This window comes from Heteronotia binoei, chromosome 8, assembly GCF_032191835.1.
Source record: "Heteronotia binoei isolate CCM8104 ecotype False Entrance Well chromosome 8, APGP_CSIRO_Hbin_v1, whole genome shotgun sequence".
NCBI classification, from domain to species: Eukaryota; Metazoa; Chordata; class Lepidosauria; order Squamata; family Gekkonidae; genus Heteronotia; species Heteronotia binoei.
Window position 1 is genome coordinate 3,060,639 of NC_083230.1, and position 18,448 is coordinate 3,079,086.

Below are 18,448 nucleotides of genomic sequence, written 5' to 3' on the forward strand. Positions count from 1 at the left end.
CCTGCTGAAATGGCCTTGGGTTAGCCATAGTATCACAGGAATTGTCCTTAAAAGGGCAGCAGCTGTGAGAGCTCTCTCAGCCCCACCCACCTCACAGGGTGTCTGTTGTGGGGGGAGAAAATATAGGAGATTGTAAGCTGCTCTAAGACTCTGATTCAGAGAGAAGGGTGGGGTATAAATCTGTAGTCGTCATCTTCTTTAAACTTTAAAGGGACTGCAGAAATCAGCTTGAGGATCAGCCAGGGTGATGGGGAGCTGTTGAAAATGGTTAAATTGTTTCTTATGGTAATTTGTAAATTCAAAAGTAGTTTTATAAAAAAAAAAGTATGTTCGCCTATATTACACAGTTATTTTTTTTAAAAAATCATAGAGTTGGAAGGGACCTCTAGGGTCATCTAGTCCAACCCCTGTACAATGCAGGAAACTCACAAACATCTCTCCCTAAATTCACAGGATCTTCATTGCTGTCAGATGGCCATCTAGCCTCTGTTTAAAAACCTCCAAGGAAGGAGACCCCACCACCTCCCGTGGAAGCCTGTTTCACTGAGGAATTGCTCTAATGGTCAGGAAGTTCTTCCTAATGTTGAGCCAGATACTCTTCTGATTTAATTTCAATCCATTAGTTCTGGTCCTACCTTCTGGGGCCACAGAAAACAATTCAACACCATCTTCTATACGACAGCCCTTCAAGTACTTGAAGATGGTGATCATATCCCCTCTCAGCCACCTCCTCTCCAGGCTAAACATCCCCAGCTCCTTCAACCTTTCTTCATAGGACTTGGTCTCCAGACCCCTCACCATCTTCGTTGCCCTCCTCTGGACCCGTTCCAGCTTGTCTATATCCTTCTTAAAATGTGGTGCCTAAAACTGAACACAAAACTCCAGATGAGGTCTTACTAGAGCAGAGCAAAGCGATACCATCACATCATGTGATCTGGACATTATACTTTTGTTGATACAGCCCAAAATTGCATTTGCCTTTTTAGCCACTGCAGCACACTGTTGACTTATGTTCAGCGTATGATCCACTAAGACCCCTAGATCCTTTTTGCACATATTACTGCTAAGACAAGTCTCCCCCATCCTATAACCATGCATTGGATTTTTCCTACCTAAATGCAGAACTTTACATTTCTCCCTGTTAAAATTCATTTTATAGATTTTAGCCCAGTTTTCCAGCCTGTCAAGGTCACCCTGTTTCTGTCTTCTTCTGTGTTTTCCACCCCTTCCAATTTAGTATCATCTGCAAATTTAATAAGCATTCCCTCTATTCCTTCATCCAGTACATTGATAAATATGTTGAACAAAACAGGTCCTAAGACAGATCCTTGAGACACTCCACTTGTCATCACTCCTCTCCAAGAGGATGAGGAACCATTCACAAGCACTCTTTGGGTGCAATCTGTTAACCAGTTACAGATCCACCTTATGGGAACAGGATTCATACCACATTTTACCAACCTGTCAACAAGGGAAGGCAATGGCAAACCACCCCGTAAAAAAAAAAAGTCTGCCGTGAAAACGTTGTGAAAGCAACGTCACCCCAGATTCAGAAACGACTGGTGCTTGCACAGGGGACCTTTCCTTTCCCCTTTTCCAATAAGGATAGTATGTGGAACCTTATCAAAAGCCTTATTCAAATCAAGATAAACGATTTGATTTATATAAGATTTTTGTCTCTTATAGTGTTATAGGGCAGCAGCTGTGAGTGTCTCTTATAGTGTTATAGGGCAGCACTGTGATCCCTTTATTGTTTTTCACTCCAGTTTTTGGGATTATGGCACCACAAAACCATAAGAAACAATTTAACCATTATGGCACCACAAAACAATAAGCAAAGAATGATATTTATAAGTTGTTCATGATGCATATAGAGCATTGGGTTGACTCCGCTATAGGCTAAACAGAGCAAATAGTAATGAAAAAATAAAGACAAAAATAAACTTTTCATGCTAGCTAGTTCTGTACCAATTATGGACCACATATAAATTGTTAGGTTGCCTTTGAAAAAAAAGAAAAAATATTAAATTGCTATAAAAGCATAGTAAATAAGTAAGTTGGCAACCTTGACTAAGGTTTGGATTGGTCTGTGTACCTTTGGGCCATGAGACTGTGTGCCCAGTTGCATGTAATTATAGGGAACATTCTCTTAAGAAGGACCAGTAGTGGTAGTATCTTTAGAACTTTTTGGCCAGCAATAAGAAGAAAAAGCTTTGTTCCTGCTTAAATGAAGATGGCTTATTCTTTATAAGAATATTCTCCTCTACGATCTCATAGCTGCATTGCTTGCATTTTGGAGATGACACCAACTTTAGAATTGAAGGTTTGGAACCAGATAAAAAAGAAATAAATTGGCTTGCTCCATATTGAAAAGTTCATTGCAACAATGAGTGAATCCAAGAGTATATGTTCCCTATTATAGCTAAGTTGAATAATTTGGAGATAAAATTTTGAATTCATCCCAGGGTCCTAAAAATGCACCATATTAGTATTTATTTATTTATTTATTTTATGACTTCTATCCCGCCCTTCCCAACAAGTGGCTCAGGGCAGCTTACAACACAGGAATCTGACATAAATAGGCATTAAACATAGAGCATTAAATTTAAACATTAAACCATTTAAAACATTGAACCATTTAAAACATTGGGGGCAGCAGACATCCAGTATAACTACGCTCAGTTTCTTGTACCAGCTAGTCATAGGCTAGCCGGAAGAGGGTTGTCTTACAGGCCTGGCGGAACTGGGCGAGGTCCCGCAGGGCCCTCACCTCTTCTGGCAGCTGGTTCCACCAGGAGAGGGCCATAATAGAAAAGGCCCGGTCCCTTGTCGATTTTAAGCGGGCTTCCTTTGGCCCAGGGATATCTAGGAGATTTTGAGTTCCCAATCTCAGCACTCTCTGGGGAACATGCGGGGAGAGACGGTCCTTCAGGTAGGCAGGTCCTAGGCCATATAGGGCTTTAAAGGTAATAACCAGCACCTTGTACCGGATAGCTTACCGGACTCGGTAAGCTATCGGCAGCCAGTGCAGGTCCCGGAGCCCTGGCCGGATGTGCTCCCTTCTTGGGAGCCCTAACAACAGCCGGGCCGCGGCATTCTGCACTAGCTGCAGCTTTCGGGTTCAGCACAAAGGCAGCCCCATGTAGAGAGCATTGTAGTAGTCCAACCTCGAGGTGACCGTGGCATGGATCACTGTTGCTAGATCGTCACGTTCCAGGAAGGGGGCCAACTGCCTTGCCCGCCTAAGGTGAAAAAATGCGGACTTGGCAGTGGCTGCTATCTGAGCCTCCATCATTAAGGAGGGCTCCAATAGTACCCCCAGGCTTTTGACCTTGTCTGCCGCTATCAGCGGCGCACCCTCAAAAGCTGGTAGGGGGGGGGGTACAATAACAAACTTTATCAGAGCATCGTTATCTTATCTGTATTGTTAAGGTTCCTTCATGAAGCATCAGTGCTTGTATCCATTATCCATGGAGAGTATTTTGGCCAGCAATGAAATGGAAGGCTTTGCACATTGTTTTTTTTTAATAAAAGAGACTGGCTTACTCCTTTACTATGTACAGCTCAACAAGAAAACAACATTAAAATACTGATGAAATGGCAACACGAAACGTCTATTGTTATAACTAGTCACTTCTATGCTGTATTACTAAACAATGAGCTCTGTTGGAAATGGTTTAATTACTTTTTACGGTAATTTGTAAATTCAAAAGTAGTTTTATTTAAAAAGTATGGTAGCCTATATTTCGCAGTCATATGTTTTTTGTCTCTTGTAGTGTGTCTTTACTGTGATCCCATTATTGATTTTGCTCCGGTTTAAACAGAGGGCAGCCCAGCCAGGATCCATGTGCTGGGAGGAGAGACCTCCCTGCCACATGCAGACCCTGGAGCCAGCTTCTCCTGCTGTGCAGTTTAAACAGCCAGCCAGGATATGTCTGCAGCAAAAAGCCATTTTAACTGGTATTTTTCTTCTCAGGTCTATTAGAGAGCCAGCTGTGGTGTAGTGGTTAAGGAGTGGCAGACTCTAACCTGGAGAACCGAGTTTGGTTCCCCTCTCCTCCACATGTAGCCAGATGAGTGACCTTGGGTCAGTCACAGTTCTTTCAGATATTGGCAAGATATTATGGTATCCTTGCAATGTGCACCAGGAGAATGAAGATTATTACAATAACAACAAACAGGAGACAAAAGGAGACACTCCTCTGTGATTCCTCACCCATCATCTACCATAGAAATACTAAGTACTATATCAGGAGTCCCCAACCTGTGGCCCATGGGCTGCATGCACTCCTTGAGCTCTTTCTTAAATTTATAATTTTTTAAAATGATTTTACCTACAAAGAAAAGAAGCATGAGCATAGATGCAGTATAGAGGGGGAAGGGTAGATACAAAATGGGAAGGATGGAAACAAAGAAAAATACAAATATATCAATTACAGTTCTAGCTCCAGATAAATACCCAATACTTTTTACCCGCAAGTATAAAATTCTCCCCATATATTTTACCATCTTTATCTTTCATTATATCTTTTTATAATAATAATAATAATAATAATAATAATAAATTTTATTTCTATCCCGCCCTCCCCACCTCTGCAGGCTCAGGGCGGCTAACAACATTTCATAATGTTGTTCCCTCAGTTTACTAAACTATTACTTAAAATATAAGTCTAAACAATTCTTCTTCAACACATAAAAGTATAAAAAGTCAGAGCAGTCTCAACAGAAAGCTGGCTGGCTAAACTAAATCATATTGAAAGCACAGACTAACTAATTAATTTAGCAATATCAGCGTTAGAGGAAACACATGAAATATCGTAAAGGAACAAACAGACCTGTTAATTTAATAATATCATCCTAACATAAACATATGGAGCCCATACCCTTATCCTTAAAAGGCTAAGAATAAAATATGATAATTTATCTGTCTCAGTATGAACAATTTCTCCAAACACACATACTAAGAATAGATCTGCCAGATAAAAAAAATAAATGTGTTGTCTGCCCTCTTAACCCTTGATCCAAATTAACTGTATATTTATCTAACATTTTAACAAAACCTTTCCATCCTTAGGATCTCCCTTGACCTTTTTAGATCACATATCAGTTCTTATTAATAATTGCATATTTAATTACCCACAGGGGAAACCACCACTCAGGAACCTTTCTTCCCAGTAAAGTTTTTACATCTTGATTTTAACTACTTAACTCAACCATATTAAAAATACAAATTCACTTATTAGTTCGACAATATCATCATTACAGTAAACATAAGAAACAAATATCTTTATCTATTAAATGCAAACCAAAATGAAAGGTAATTATGTTATCTATCTACTTAAGTACATAGCCCAGAAATCCCACCTAGCCTTTTAAAATCATATATAAGTTCTTATGATGAGTTCCATATCCAACTATCCGCAAAGTTGCAAATTAATTACGTTATCTCTCTTCTTAAAATTTAAAAACTTTTGATTCCTTTAGCTTTTATATCCATATTACTCCAGAAAAAAACCAACTTAATATAACCCAGACATTACACTTTGCCTTTTAAAATCGCATGTCATTTCTTATTGAGAGTTCCATATCCAACTATCCACAAAGAGAGAGAGAGTTCAAAGATCCTTCTTCCTGAAAAATTTCCACATCTTGATTTGTTGGCTGAGATGCACCTTCTCTCTTCTCAATGCGGCCACCCCTCTCAGTAATGGGGAGAAGAATTCTACGCCACTTGTTCCTCTCAGCAGAACTTCCCTCAGTCTCAGTTTCCAGTCTTGTTTTGTAACTGCACCATAAGGATCCATTTTGGTTTTCTTTTGTTCATTTCTCAGCGGATCACTTTCCCATTCTAATTCCACAGACGTCACCAGAATCTCTTTAGCACTCTGCTCATGTAGATTTAGATTTCACCAGCTTTCAGCATAAAAGCTCCCATTTGCTTTCTAATCAACTGCGTTAATAAACCAAGATCCTGTTTCAGAGAAGTAATACTCCACAGTATATCTTTTTTGTAAAACATTTCGCTTGGCAGTGCCATTTTTCTCTGTCAGCAAACTCAGTCTCTTAATCCAAGTTGAAAAGTAGTTTAAAGATCCAGTTATTCCATCATTCCAAATCTCCTCCAGCTGTAATTTTAAATGTTATCATTTCAGTTGCAGTCGGATGACAGAGACAAATCTCTCTAAAATATATCTCGTTTATGTTCAGACCATATTGCAGCCAAATAATAGTCTCTTTAACATATATCCAATTATAATCCGGGTCGATTTAAGTATTTGTATTCAGTCCAATTCAAATTGTTACCGATACTGAAGATTGTTCTTCAAGGCCTCATTCACAGGAAAAGTAGGTGCATAGTCAACCTCTTTCCCTTCCTTTGAGCTGCCCACTTGTTGTTATGTAAAACGACCCATTAGCCAGTGGTATTGAAAGAACACTTACTTGCCAAGTAGAATTGCTATGCTTGGGGTGTCAAGCATGCGGGTTCAATGACGAGTCAAAGTTGATACAAAGACTACGTTTATTGATAGACCGATACTTTCTGTAGAACAGGCTCTTGAGAGTAATGCAGACAATACATTGATACAATACTTTTAAGGCTTACTTCAAAAGGATTCCAAGGGATGGAGGTGTGGGGTAGCACTCACACATAAACTATCATAAATGTCTAAGTTCCCATAGTGTTATCAGGATTTGTCCTTGCTTTCCCCAGATGTCTTGTACTCCCTTACAGGAATGTATGGGAAGGTGCTGATTACTTAGTTTCAGTTCTCACTACTTCTAATTTTAACCCATAAAGCAAGACGGGGGGAAGGGAAAGAATAACAAAGCTAACAAAGTTGGATCCTCCATGACACTTCACAGACCAGGTTTAGGCAGGACCCTACAACAATCAATTATCAATGGAATTTCACCATGCTTGACATGGGGTAGAGGAGCAATACATCAAAAGCTTATTGAAAGGAGCGAAAGAAAGCAGTCGGGCAATCACTTTTTTCTGCTGCAGTCAACTATCATGGTGACAGAGCCTCGGGACATGCAAGAAGGACAAGAGCAGCTGCCGCTGTGCCCCTAACTTTCCGCAAAAGTCCCATGCCGAAGGAGAACTCCTCTAGGGTCTTCCTATGGGGTTGCCACGTCTGCAGCGCCCCTCCAACCACCTGATTCAAAGGTGCTGCAGGAGGACGATCTGCGGACACCCGTGAGCTCAAGGCAACGTAACCTGGAAGTCTCCTTGAGCTCTTTCTATGCATCCCTCCAACCTACTTGTTGTTGCTATCACCCTCAAGGCATTTTCCCTCAGGAACACACTGTTCTTCCTGCCTCAAGAGGCACCATCTACCGCTGTTCTTCCTGTCCCCTTCTTACAAAAACAAACAAACAGTATTGATGTTTCTTCTGGTCTCCATGGTTCCTTCTGTCACACATACACACCCCTTGGTCTTTTTCTTCATACTAGCATTTGGCAATTCTAGGTGCTTTGCTAGTCAGCTAAACTCAAGTACCTATACCACTCAGCTTCTTCACTCCCCCTCTCCATGCATTACCATGCTGAAAGCTATATATGTGTGTAAGGAACATGGCACACCCCGCCTCCACTGGTGGGCCCACACCTAGGGCTGCCATCACTCTTGCCCCTGATGTTCAGCCCTGAGGATGAAGCCAGAGGTCTCAGACTGGGTGGAAAGCCAGGTTATGTCACCCTTCTTGGCTCTTTCCCCTTGGCTGGGTAGTGATCAGCTCTCTCATTCCTGCCCTCTCTGTGTGTGCCTTTGTGATCTCCAGCCTTCTCCTCATCAACCTCAACTTCAACCTGGCCATTTCCCCTTGCATCCCTCCCAGTCTCCCATGTTCCCCTCCCCTCGGCTTCTCTCTGCAGCCCCACCCCCTTCATAGGCTCAGATGCTGGGGCAGAGCTTCCAGGAAAGCCACACCTCATGCCTTTCTGTTCATTGGTGCAATGCCATCCCACTTTCTTCCTGCGGTGTGGCAACAGGTTCACAAGCCACTTGGGGTCGTGGCCTCAGCCGGTGGCTTTGGGGGGTGGCTTGCCATGATGATGTTGTGGTGATGGGGTTGAGCTGACTGGTAAGTGACTGGCTGTCATGGTTGTTGTCTCGTGCCAGGCCAGGGGCCGGGGGCAGCGAGTCCTGGCCGGGGCCAGTAGGGACAAAACATAAAGCTGTTGTGAGAATTGATACAGAGATGTCTGGCCTGCTTTTGCAAAAAAAAAAAAAAAAGGCAGAAAAAGGACAGTAAAAGGGCTGGTATTTCTGTAAAAAAGGATACAAAGTATTTTGCGTACTGAACATTTCTAGAGCCTCCACCCATCAAAGCTCCTCCAAGTGGCTTCCATGGTTACTGGTGAAGTTGCTGATGCAGGCAAAAACATTCTTCTTTCCTCAACAAGAACTGGTTGTTCTGACTTTTTTGCCTTCCTTACTTCTGCCTCTCCTCCACCACCCACTCCAGCTAGGTATCTTCTCATGCATTTGTGACAACAGGAGCCAGTGAGTGGCCCCTTGGATTGAGAGGGAAGGTGTGCTCTCTTAGTAGGGAAGCTTATGGAAATTCTCTTCCCACGTCTTCCTCCAGCTAAGTTCCACTCCCCATGGCTGCCATTTTGCTTCTCATAACTGTGGTTTGGCTGGTAGGCAGTGATGTGTATGTCCACCCTGCATATAATTTCAAGTCAACTTAAGAGCATATCCCCTGCTCCAGGTGGGAGACTGCCCTTTCATTTGCTCTTTCTCTTACCTGCCTTTTTTGGGAGGGTCCTGATTTTTAAAGTATTCTTCCTATCCAGAACATATGGCCCAATCCTCCTGAGAACTTTAGAGGCAGGGGTCTCTTCTCTTCTTTCCCATGGTCAAAATGATAATCCCCAGCTAATTGCAGCTAGAGTGGGGTGGATTTGATGGGAAAGTGAAGTTAGACGCCCTCAAACTATGCTTCTCTTTTATTTATTCTGTAAGAAGATGTCTGCAAAAGAAAGTGCTGTTTTAAAGAAATGAAAATTTGCAGATGAGCATTGTGTCTTTAATGACAAATGGACTACTGATTACTTGTTTTAAACAAGGATAAAGCAGTTTGTCTTGAAATTGTCTCAGTATTAAAGGAGTACAATGTTAAAGGCACTTTGAGTCCTTTCACAAGAGCTACTCAATATATTAAGGAGAGGTATGAGTTAACAAGATAAATTCTCTTTAAAAATCTTTTTTTTTGCAGCAAAATAGTTTTAGAAAGGGTGCTGAGGAGAACATGTCTACTGTGAGGGCCAGCTATCATGCTGCAAAATGTATTGCTGAGAGTGGTGAATTTGTTAAAAAGTGCATGGTTAAAGTGGCTCTAGGAAAAAAGCACAAAGAAAAAAACCCACGGACATAAATGCTCACAGGAAAAAAGCCCCCATGGAAACATGCCCACATGGAAAAAAACCCACATGGAAAGAAGCCCACATGGAAAACAGTCCATACTGAAAGAAGCCCACATAGAAAGAAGCCCTCATGGAACAGGGTTGCCAAGTCCAATTCAAGAAATATCCTGGAACTTTGGGGTGGAGCCAGGAGACTTTGGGAGTTGAGCCAGGAGCAAGGTTGTGACAAGCACAATTGAACTCCAAAGGGAGTTCTGGCCATCACATCTAAAGGGACCACTCTCTTTTTAAGTGCCTTCCCTTCATAAGAAATAATGAGGGATAGGGGCACCTTCTTTAGGGGCTCATAGAATTGGACCCCCTGGTTCAATCCTTTTGAAACCTGGAGGGTATTTTGGGGAGAGGCACTGGATGCTATGCTGCAAATTTGGTGCATCTACCTAAAAAAACAGCCCCCATAGAGTCCAAGATACCCATGGATCAATTCTCCATTATGCCATTTTTTTTATTAATTCCAACTATGTTTATTGATTTCTTCCTTCCAGATACTTGCCAGAGTTAATCTTGCTTAGCTTCTTAGATCTATGAGGCCGTAACTACTTCTGCTATTTGAGAAAGAGAAGCTATCACAGAACAGGCAGTAATTTGCCTAACCCCAAAACCATACATTTTGACATTCCTGAAAAGTACAGGCAACTGATACTTCACGATTCCAGTGTGGAAAAATCCTGACAGAATTCTGGTTTTAGGTGATAGAGATCTTATACTTGAATTAAATAAAGATACCATCTATGGAGATGGCATCTTTGATAAAGTGCCAAATATGTTTTACCAACTATACACATGGCATGCCACGGTGGGTAATAATTCATATCCACCATATATTTACATTTTACTTTAAAAAAAACATGGACGCCTATAATAGAATGTTTGAAATAATGAAGCTATTGATTCCAGGTCTGTCACACCTCAAATGGTTTTAGTGGGTTTTGAGAAGGCTTGTATGAATGCAGTGAGGATTGCCTTTCCACACACTGAGGTCAAAGGGTGTTATTTTCACCTGTGTCAGAGTCTCATTAAGAAAATCAACAGTGTTGGCTTGAAGGCAGAATATGAAACTAATATGTGTTGGAAATATATATCTGTTCTGTATGATCTTTGCAATGTTCTAAAGTTCCAGTCATTATAGGGTTAACATTGTACCTGATTCCCTATTGTCTGGATGACCTAGGAAGAAGATACTGACTGCTGTCAATCAAGGTCTAGAAGCGGGAAAATCTGTTTTGTCTGTTAGGTCAGTTAGTCAGGTGACTTCCTTTGTGCAGGCAGAGAGGTCAAGAAGGAGGAGGAAGTAGCCTCCATTAAGCACATGATCTAGTGTGAGGATGTAGTTCTATAGTGTTTGTTATTTTCACCTCCCAGTACCCTTTCCCTGTAGAAATAAATACGTTTTTGCTTTTTCATGTTAAAGGCCTCTCAATGATTATTTGTTCCAGTGATCCACCACACTGTTTGAGATAAAGAAAAAGAATTTCAGACAGAATTCCCTAACAATATGAACATAAAAATTACACTGAAATCTCTTGCCGCATTAGCCTTTGTCCCAATCAATGATGTGAGAACTGTGTTTGATGAGCTTGTTGTCACATTTGCAGATGAAGACAGCTGCAATGCAGTGCTCATGGACTTCTTTTCGACATATATTGAGGGTGCAGCAGGTAGAGATCCTCCGTTTCCTATAAGAATATGGAATCATCATGATCCAACCCTGGAACCATCACCAAAGACTATAAACTGTTGTGAGGGATTTCACAATGCTCTTAATTCCTTGTTCCATTGGAGTCATCCCAGTGTGTGCTCTGTTCGATGGATTGCAGAGGGACCTGGCTTGTCACAAACTAATGTTGGCTAATGCACAGGCAGGTCGCCCAGAGGTGAAAAAGAGGAAATATGAGGCACTGCATGACATGGTGGCCACTTCTGTGCAGCAATAGGAGCAGGTGGAAGATAAACGTAGTTGCTCAAAGAGATGGGCTAATTTGCAATGAAGAATTATATCTGAGTTATTATTGTTGGTGTTAAATAATTGCTGCTTTTACTATTAGGGTTAGATAGTCTTTTGTTGTGGACACTGAGTGTGCCACAATGTATTAACATTACAAAGTTTGACAAATTGTAAATTAATAAAGTTATAGTATTTAATTTTATTTAACTATATTTCTATGTAGAGTTTTCTGTTGTTATTGTTTTTCTTTCTTAATAAAGTTCATTGATAACAAAATGGTCACTTTTTGTTGCATGTGAATATGACTTATTTTAATCCTAAAATAACAACAAAATATTATTAATGGTTATCCACAATTATAAACATCTATGGTGATTTACATATTTTTCCATGGGGGCTTTTTTCCATGTGGGCTTTTTTCCTGTGAACATTTATGTCTGTGGGTTTTTTTCTTTGGGCTTTTTTCCGGTTACCGGTTAAAGTAATGGAGGAAATGTGTCCTGGTAAGGTGTCTTGTGTCAGTTGTGTCAATTTATCTGTATCTACAATCAGCAGGCATGTTGAAGAACTAGGAGAAGAGCTGTATATGTCACCATCAAGATAAAAGTTTTGATTTTTTTTCCCCCTTCGGCATTAGATGAGACCAATGACACTATAGACACTGCTTAACTATTAATATTTATCTGGGAGAACCAGGTTTGATTCCCCACTCTTCCACTTGCACCTGTTGAAATGGCCTTGGGTCAGCCGTAGCTCTGGCAGAATTTGTCCTTGAAAGGGCAGCTGCTGTGAGAGTCCTCTCAGCCCCACGCACCTCACAGGGTGTCTGTTGTGGGGGAGGAAGGGAAAGGAGATTGTAGGCCTCTCTGAGACTCTGTCCTTGAAAGGGCGGCTGCTGTGAGAGCCCCCTCAGCCCCACCCACCTCACAGGGTGTCTGTTGTGGGGGGGAGAAGATACTGTGAGCCACTCTGAGTGGAGGGTGGGATATAAATTCAATATCTTCTTCATCAAGGAAATAGATTCTAACTTCAGAATTGCAGAAAACATATTCTTGATGGTGTGTGAATCAGTAGAAAATCTTGCTCTGAGTTGGGATAAATTGAAAAGCATTACAACTGGTGGTGCAAGATATATGTTAGGAAGTAAAACTGATGCACTTGCAAGAATCAATACAGAGATACTGAAATTAAACTTCCCATGCAATTTCACTGGATCAACCATCAGCAAGTCTTATGTAGTAAGATTCTTCAGTGGAGAGGTATGATGGTATTGTTGTATCCAGCATTAATTACATCAGGCATCATGGCCTTACTCATCCTCAGTTTCAAAATTATCTCTCAGGCCGTTTTCGCACTCACGTTTTACTGGCGCCACGACCCTCCTCACGCCGGCGAATCTGCATGGATTTCGCACCAGAAGCGCCGGCGCACCCAGAAGCGCCGGCGCACCCAGAAGCGCCGGCTACTTCCGTCGCTAAGCCAGCGCAAACGTTTTCCTGCATCTTTGCGATTTCCGTTTGCGCTGGCTTAGCGACGGAAGTAGCCGGCGCTTCTGGGTGCGCCGGCGCTTCTGGTGCGAAATCCATGCAGATTCGCCGGCGTGAGGAGGGTCGTGGCGCCAGTAAAACGTGAGTGCGAAAACACCCTCAGAGACAGATGCAGGATATGGATGTACCATGCAGAAGTCAGGTGACTGAGCAGAGGCAAAGTCCTCAAATGTTTTTTCAGTCTCCATCGTGAAGTTGATGTCTTCCTCAAGGAGAAATGAAAAGGTCAAGAAGTATTTTCTGACCATGGATGGATTTTTTATTTGGTTTTCTTAATTGATATCACAGAGCATCTGAACACATTGAATCTAAGGTTGCAGGGAAAAGGAAATCTTGTGCATGACATGTATACTGAACTGAAAGCTTTTGAAGTAAAACTAAATATTTTTGTGAAGTAAGTTCGTGAAACTAACTTTCCAAACTTCTCACGCTGCCATGAACTAAAATTTGAGAAGGACAGGAAATTACAATTCAATATTGAAAGACACATCAAAGAACTTATTGCAGGTGGAATTCCAGAACAGTCACTGATTGCTGTAAGCACAGAAAGGAAATAAGAATGTTTCAGAATCCATTTGAAGTGCCACCAGAAGATACAAGTAACTTTTTTCAGATGGAACTAATGGATTTGCAAGCTGGTGATCATCTCAGAGACATTTACAACAAAAATAGTCTGTTAGATTTCTATTGTGGCCTACCTGATATATTTATCAACCTAAAGAAATTTGCTGCAGGCATGTTCACAGTCTTTGATACCACATACATCTGTGAACAAACATTTTCTAAGATGAAAACTGTGAAATCAAAGTGTAGGTCAAGACTTACAGATGAACATTTACATGACATTTGAAGGGGTCTGCCTTGACTTGGACATTAATGCCTTGGCTAGCAGAAAAAAGCCACAAAAATCACACTGACTAAGTAAGTGTGTGTAGCTAGATAAAAGGATTTGACAGTAAAATATTGTTCCATAATGGATTGCATCCAAGTTAGCATTTCTTCATTAACTTCTGAATGTTTACTTTTGATCTAAATAGGTAGGTTAACATTTTTGTTACATTTTAATTTAACATGCAGCCCTCTTTAAAGCATTGGGCACTCTAATGCAGCCCACCCACCCCCGTGCCAAAAGTTTGGAGACCCCTGTACTATATTATCAGCAGTTTTATGTGTTCATTTAAAATTTCAGTCTACTGAAAGTAATTTCTCTACAACCTTGTTCTTCCATATAATTTACAAAAGTTTTAACTTATTTAAATGCATTATTGTAAGGCAAAGGTGTCAAAGTTATGGCCCACCCATGGCTTTAATCTGGCCCATAGCTCTTTTCTCCCCCCCCCCCCCCACCGCCTGTCCTCACCTTTTGAAGCTGGAGGCTTCCTCAGCCTTGCCTTTGCTTTGGCAGGAAGCTCTTCTGGTCTTGCAAAGACAATGTGGAATGGATTTTCCATTAAGGTCTCTGCACCCAGGTAGACTATTCTGGGACTGTTCCTAGCAATAGAAACAGTGCTCTGGGAGTAGAATGACTATCGCTAGCAACAGAATCTGTGTTTTGAGACTGGAATGACAGGGCATAGAGTGGAACTGAAGAAGACAAAAGATACTGGATTTATATTCTATTTTATACTCTGAATCTCAGAGTCTCAGAGTGGTCACAATCTCCTTTACATTCCACACACACACACAGCAGACGCCCTGTGATGTAGGTGAGGCTGAGAGACCTTTTACAGCAGCTGCCCTTTCAAGGACAGCTCCTATGAGAGCTATGGCTGACCCAAGGCCATTCCAGCAGCTGCAAGTGGAGGAGTGGAAAATCAAACCTGGTTCTCCCAGATAAGATATCTGTGATATCACTTAAGGAATGACATAAGGAATTATATAATTTAAGGAATGACTGTGATATCAACTAAGGAATGACAGCCTCTAGGGATAACAGCAGTGTTCTGGGAATGGAATTCCACTCTGGGAGCCCTCATTCCAATCTCAGAATACTTCTGCTACTCCCAGGGATTGTTGTTTCACTCTGGGGGCTGTCATTCTAGTCCCAGAGTAGTCTATCTGAGCCTAGATACCTTAATGGAAAATCCATTCCACATTTTCCTTGCAACTTTGTGCTGCAATGGAGCGGAGCTCAAGTAGTTTCATTTTCCAGTGTTTGTATGCTATCTGAAGCTGTCCCTTGCTGGAGTTATCTCCTTGCAAATAAACAGTTGATGTTTTGAGCCAGCTTGTCTCCTGCTGAATAGACCTGAGAACTAGAGCCTAGTGAGTACTCTAACCTGGGAACCCACAGCCAATGGAGGACATTACACTGGAGAGCTACTGCCACTCTAAGAAGACCTGGGGGAGGGGAGAAGCTTGCAATGTCCAGCCATTTCATGTTTTCCTATATTCAGAGCAACACTCCCTCTAAGCTGTGGAGTCTTGTGAGCAAAAACTCTGCTTTGTGAGCTACTGGCATTGAAGTTGCGAGCTACTCCTTAAATTAGTTTGCTCTGGGGCCATTTTTCCTGAGCTAAGACAAAAATGTGTGAACCTGAACTAGCTCACCCTAACTCAGCTAGAGGGAAAACTGGTTCAGAGTATTTTATGTATTTAGTTTATATTTTTAGTTTCTGCTTTGATCCTTGCACTTTTTCTTGATATTTTTCTTGATATTCCCCACCTTTTCATTTTTAAAAAAATATTGCAAGAGTTTTAAGCATGTTTGTATTTTAAGTACAAATATAATATCTTTAATTGTGTTTGTCTGTATCCTTTATAAAGTTTATATCTTTGCTACCTGGCATTACATTTTATAATATCCATGGCCTGGCCCCACAAAGTCCCATTCATGTTAGATCTGGCCCTCATAATTAATGAGTTTGTTGCCCCTGCTGTAACGTCTATCTAAGATTTCAGAGAAAACCATATTTAGTTTAAACTAACAATGGTTAGTGTGATTGGCTGAAAGCAGGCCACTCCGCTAGTGGGTCCATCAAACCAATATCTGAAGGGTTGAGGGGTTTTTTTTAATTAACCAACTAATATTCTTATGATGTATAACAGCAGAGACCCTGACCTCCCAGGCTACAGGGAGGAGATAATGAAACCACCCTTTATCAAGACAAACCAGGATTTGAACAACTGTCTATGATACAAATCCTGATTTTACAAACCAACCATAGTTAAAATAAACAAGAGTTTTTCATTATGTTTGAACTGAAGACCAAAGTCCAGGGTATGACTAAAAATTACTTATTTAAATGTTTAAACCTACCTTTCCTTTGTGTCTCAAGATAGTTTACAAGACTAGAAATTAAACACATAGAACCCTATTAACTCCCCCTGCCAAATACCTGTACATTAAACCCCACGGTTAGCCATTGGTTTATAGCACCTCCTAAAAAGTCTAAAGATGGTGCATCCTCCAGCCCCTCAGAAAGCACATTCCACATGTTGTGATCTACCTCAGAGATGCAACAGGCTATACTAGTCACCATGTGGGTCACCTTAAACAGGAAAAGAACAAGCAGGTGGCAACCAGAAGACTGTTGTTGGTGTGTAGGACATGCTATTCCTTTTTTTTCATTCCCCCCCTAAATTTCTTCTAGGGATTAGAAACAGTTAAGACTCAACTGTGCCACCTGAGAACCCTGCTAATATGTGAACACAAAATTGCTCATGCCATTCAACTTAATAGGTAACGGATGTGACATGTGACACTGTTGAATAGGGGGATTTTTTTCAAAAAAATCACTGTACTGTTTTTATAGAGATGGGTATTATCCTCATTTATACAGTCTCATCATTTATATAAACATAAAAAGATCTGAAGTGTTCATTGGTTATGCTGGTTTAAAAAATGGAAGTTATTTTTTAAAAATACCTTTTTTATCGTCTTCTCAATGAAATAGTTTCCAACTGGTATCAGGGCACCTCCAAGTATAGCCACAACTGCACCAATGACTGCAGCAGCCAACAGGCCACAGTTCTGGTCACAGCCCATTTTCTTCCTTGAAGGCAGGCCAAGGTCAAAGGTGAAGCCTCTTCTGCTCCCAGGGATTCTCTTTGAGCTCTCTTGTCCTAATGCACAGACACCACCAGAGCTGCCCAAAGATTCTCAAACTGGAGACCTATACACACTTTCCAAAGAGATCAAAGTACAAGATACAGTATGAGCAATAGAACAGGCAAGAGCTGAAAAGGCACATAAACATTTCATTATCTTTGGCAGCAACTCAATTAATTCAGACACTGTCCACAGATCTTTTTTTTTTTTTTTTAAGCTTGAAACAATAATCAAGTCTCATGGCAAGCAATATACTTTCAGGTACTGTCAAGTACAGCATATCTGGAAACCAAAAGGCAGATCCTTATCTGTTTAGGATTGGGCTCCTTCCCTGTGGCTGAGAAGCTCATTGTTCAGTACTACCAGGCCTCAGATTCAGCAGGAGCTCACAGGAGTGCAGTTCACCCTCTTTCTCCCCACCTACCTTGTCCATTGAATAGTAGGTGCAGCTGCATAACAAAACCCTGGATTAGGAGAGTGGGCAGCCAGCCAGCCAGCCACCAGAGACTTTGCCATGCCCCCAGAAGCCCACACCACCCTTTCTCCACTTCTTATGTGATTTTGGGTGATGGGTGGCTTGCTGGCCTTTTGACTGGGGGCAGGGGGTGGCCCAGGAGAGCCCCAGGCAAGTGAGGCCTGCTTGGGCCGGCTGGATTTCTAGCCAGCCCAAGCAGACCTTGCTCAGGGCTCTTTCTTACATCGGGTTGCTTTTGGCTGGGGAGGGGGGGAGCATATACTAATGAGCTCCACCACCTATTTTTCTACAAAACAACCCCTGAGTACTACTATTTGGGTCCATAAACATACACTAAACTAATTCAAACAATGTTAGCCTCATCAATGTTATCCCTCATCAACAAGGGATATTCTACAATTTTAAATGATTATTAAATATCAGTCCTTCAGAAAAAAATCATATGGGACAAGAAGCCTCCGAAAACACTTTCTCAAAACCAGCACATGCTCAGATTAGGCTTCGATGAAAGCTTTAAAACAGGTAAATAGAAGTCAATGGTCTGTCCCAGGGATTGCAATCATTCCATATCTGTGGATATATATTTGTGAGAAGAGGACTATTCCCATCAGGAGCAAGTTTCTTTTGAAGAAAAAGGATAGACCTCAACAAGGACTTTTACAAAGGGCAATACTGATACAACAATATTGTGCAGGGTGTAAAGGTTTGTGTTTGCTCATTCTATGGAATTAATTGAAAGAATTTGATCATTGTAGTTATTAATGAATAATTAGTCATTTCTGTCACTATAACCTTAGGGCTGTGTATTTGTATAACATTCAGATAATGTCAGCCAAAGCAAAAACAAGACATAGAAATATATGCTGAACCAATTACTCTGTAGCCTGTCCAGTGGCGTGCATCTGTCTTTTGACTGTCATATAAATAAACTGAAATGTAATTACCTGAATATTTCAATGGTTTTCTGTTAAAAGTAAAAAGTTTAATACTGGGA

At 41.2% G+C, this 18,448-nt stretch overlaps 1 protein-coding gene across 2 annotated transcripts in view; it reads right to left on the reverse strand.

Moving 5' to 3' along the window:
* Positions 1-18,448, reverse strand: part of CD36 (CD36 molecule) — a 171,728-nt gene that overhangs the window by 67,561 nt on the left and 85,719 nt on the right. For both annotated transcript variants that reach the window (XM_060244663.1, XM_060244662.1), the window contains one exon: positions 16,797-17,052. In XM_060244663.1, the coding sequence (XP_060100646.1) occupies positions 16,797-16,916 (120 nt within the window). In that variant the 5' untranslated portion in view covers positions 16,917-17,052. The remainder of the gene's footprint in view (positions 1-16,796; positions 17,053-18,448) is intronic.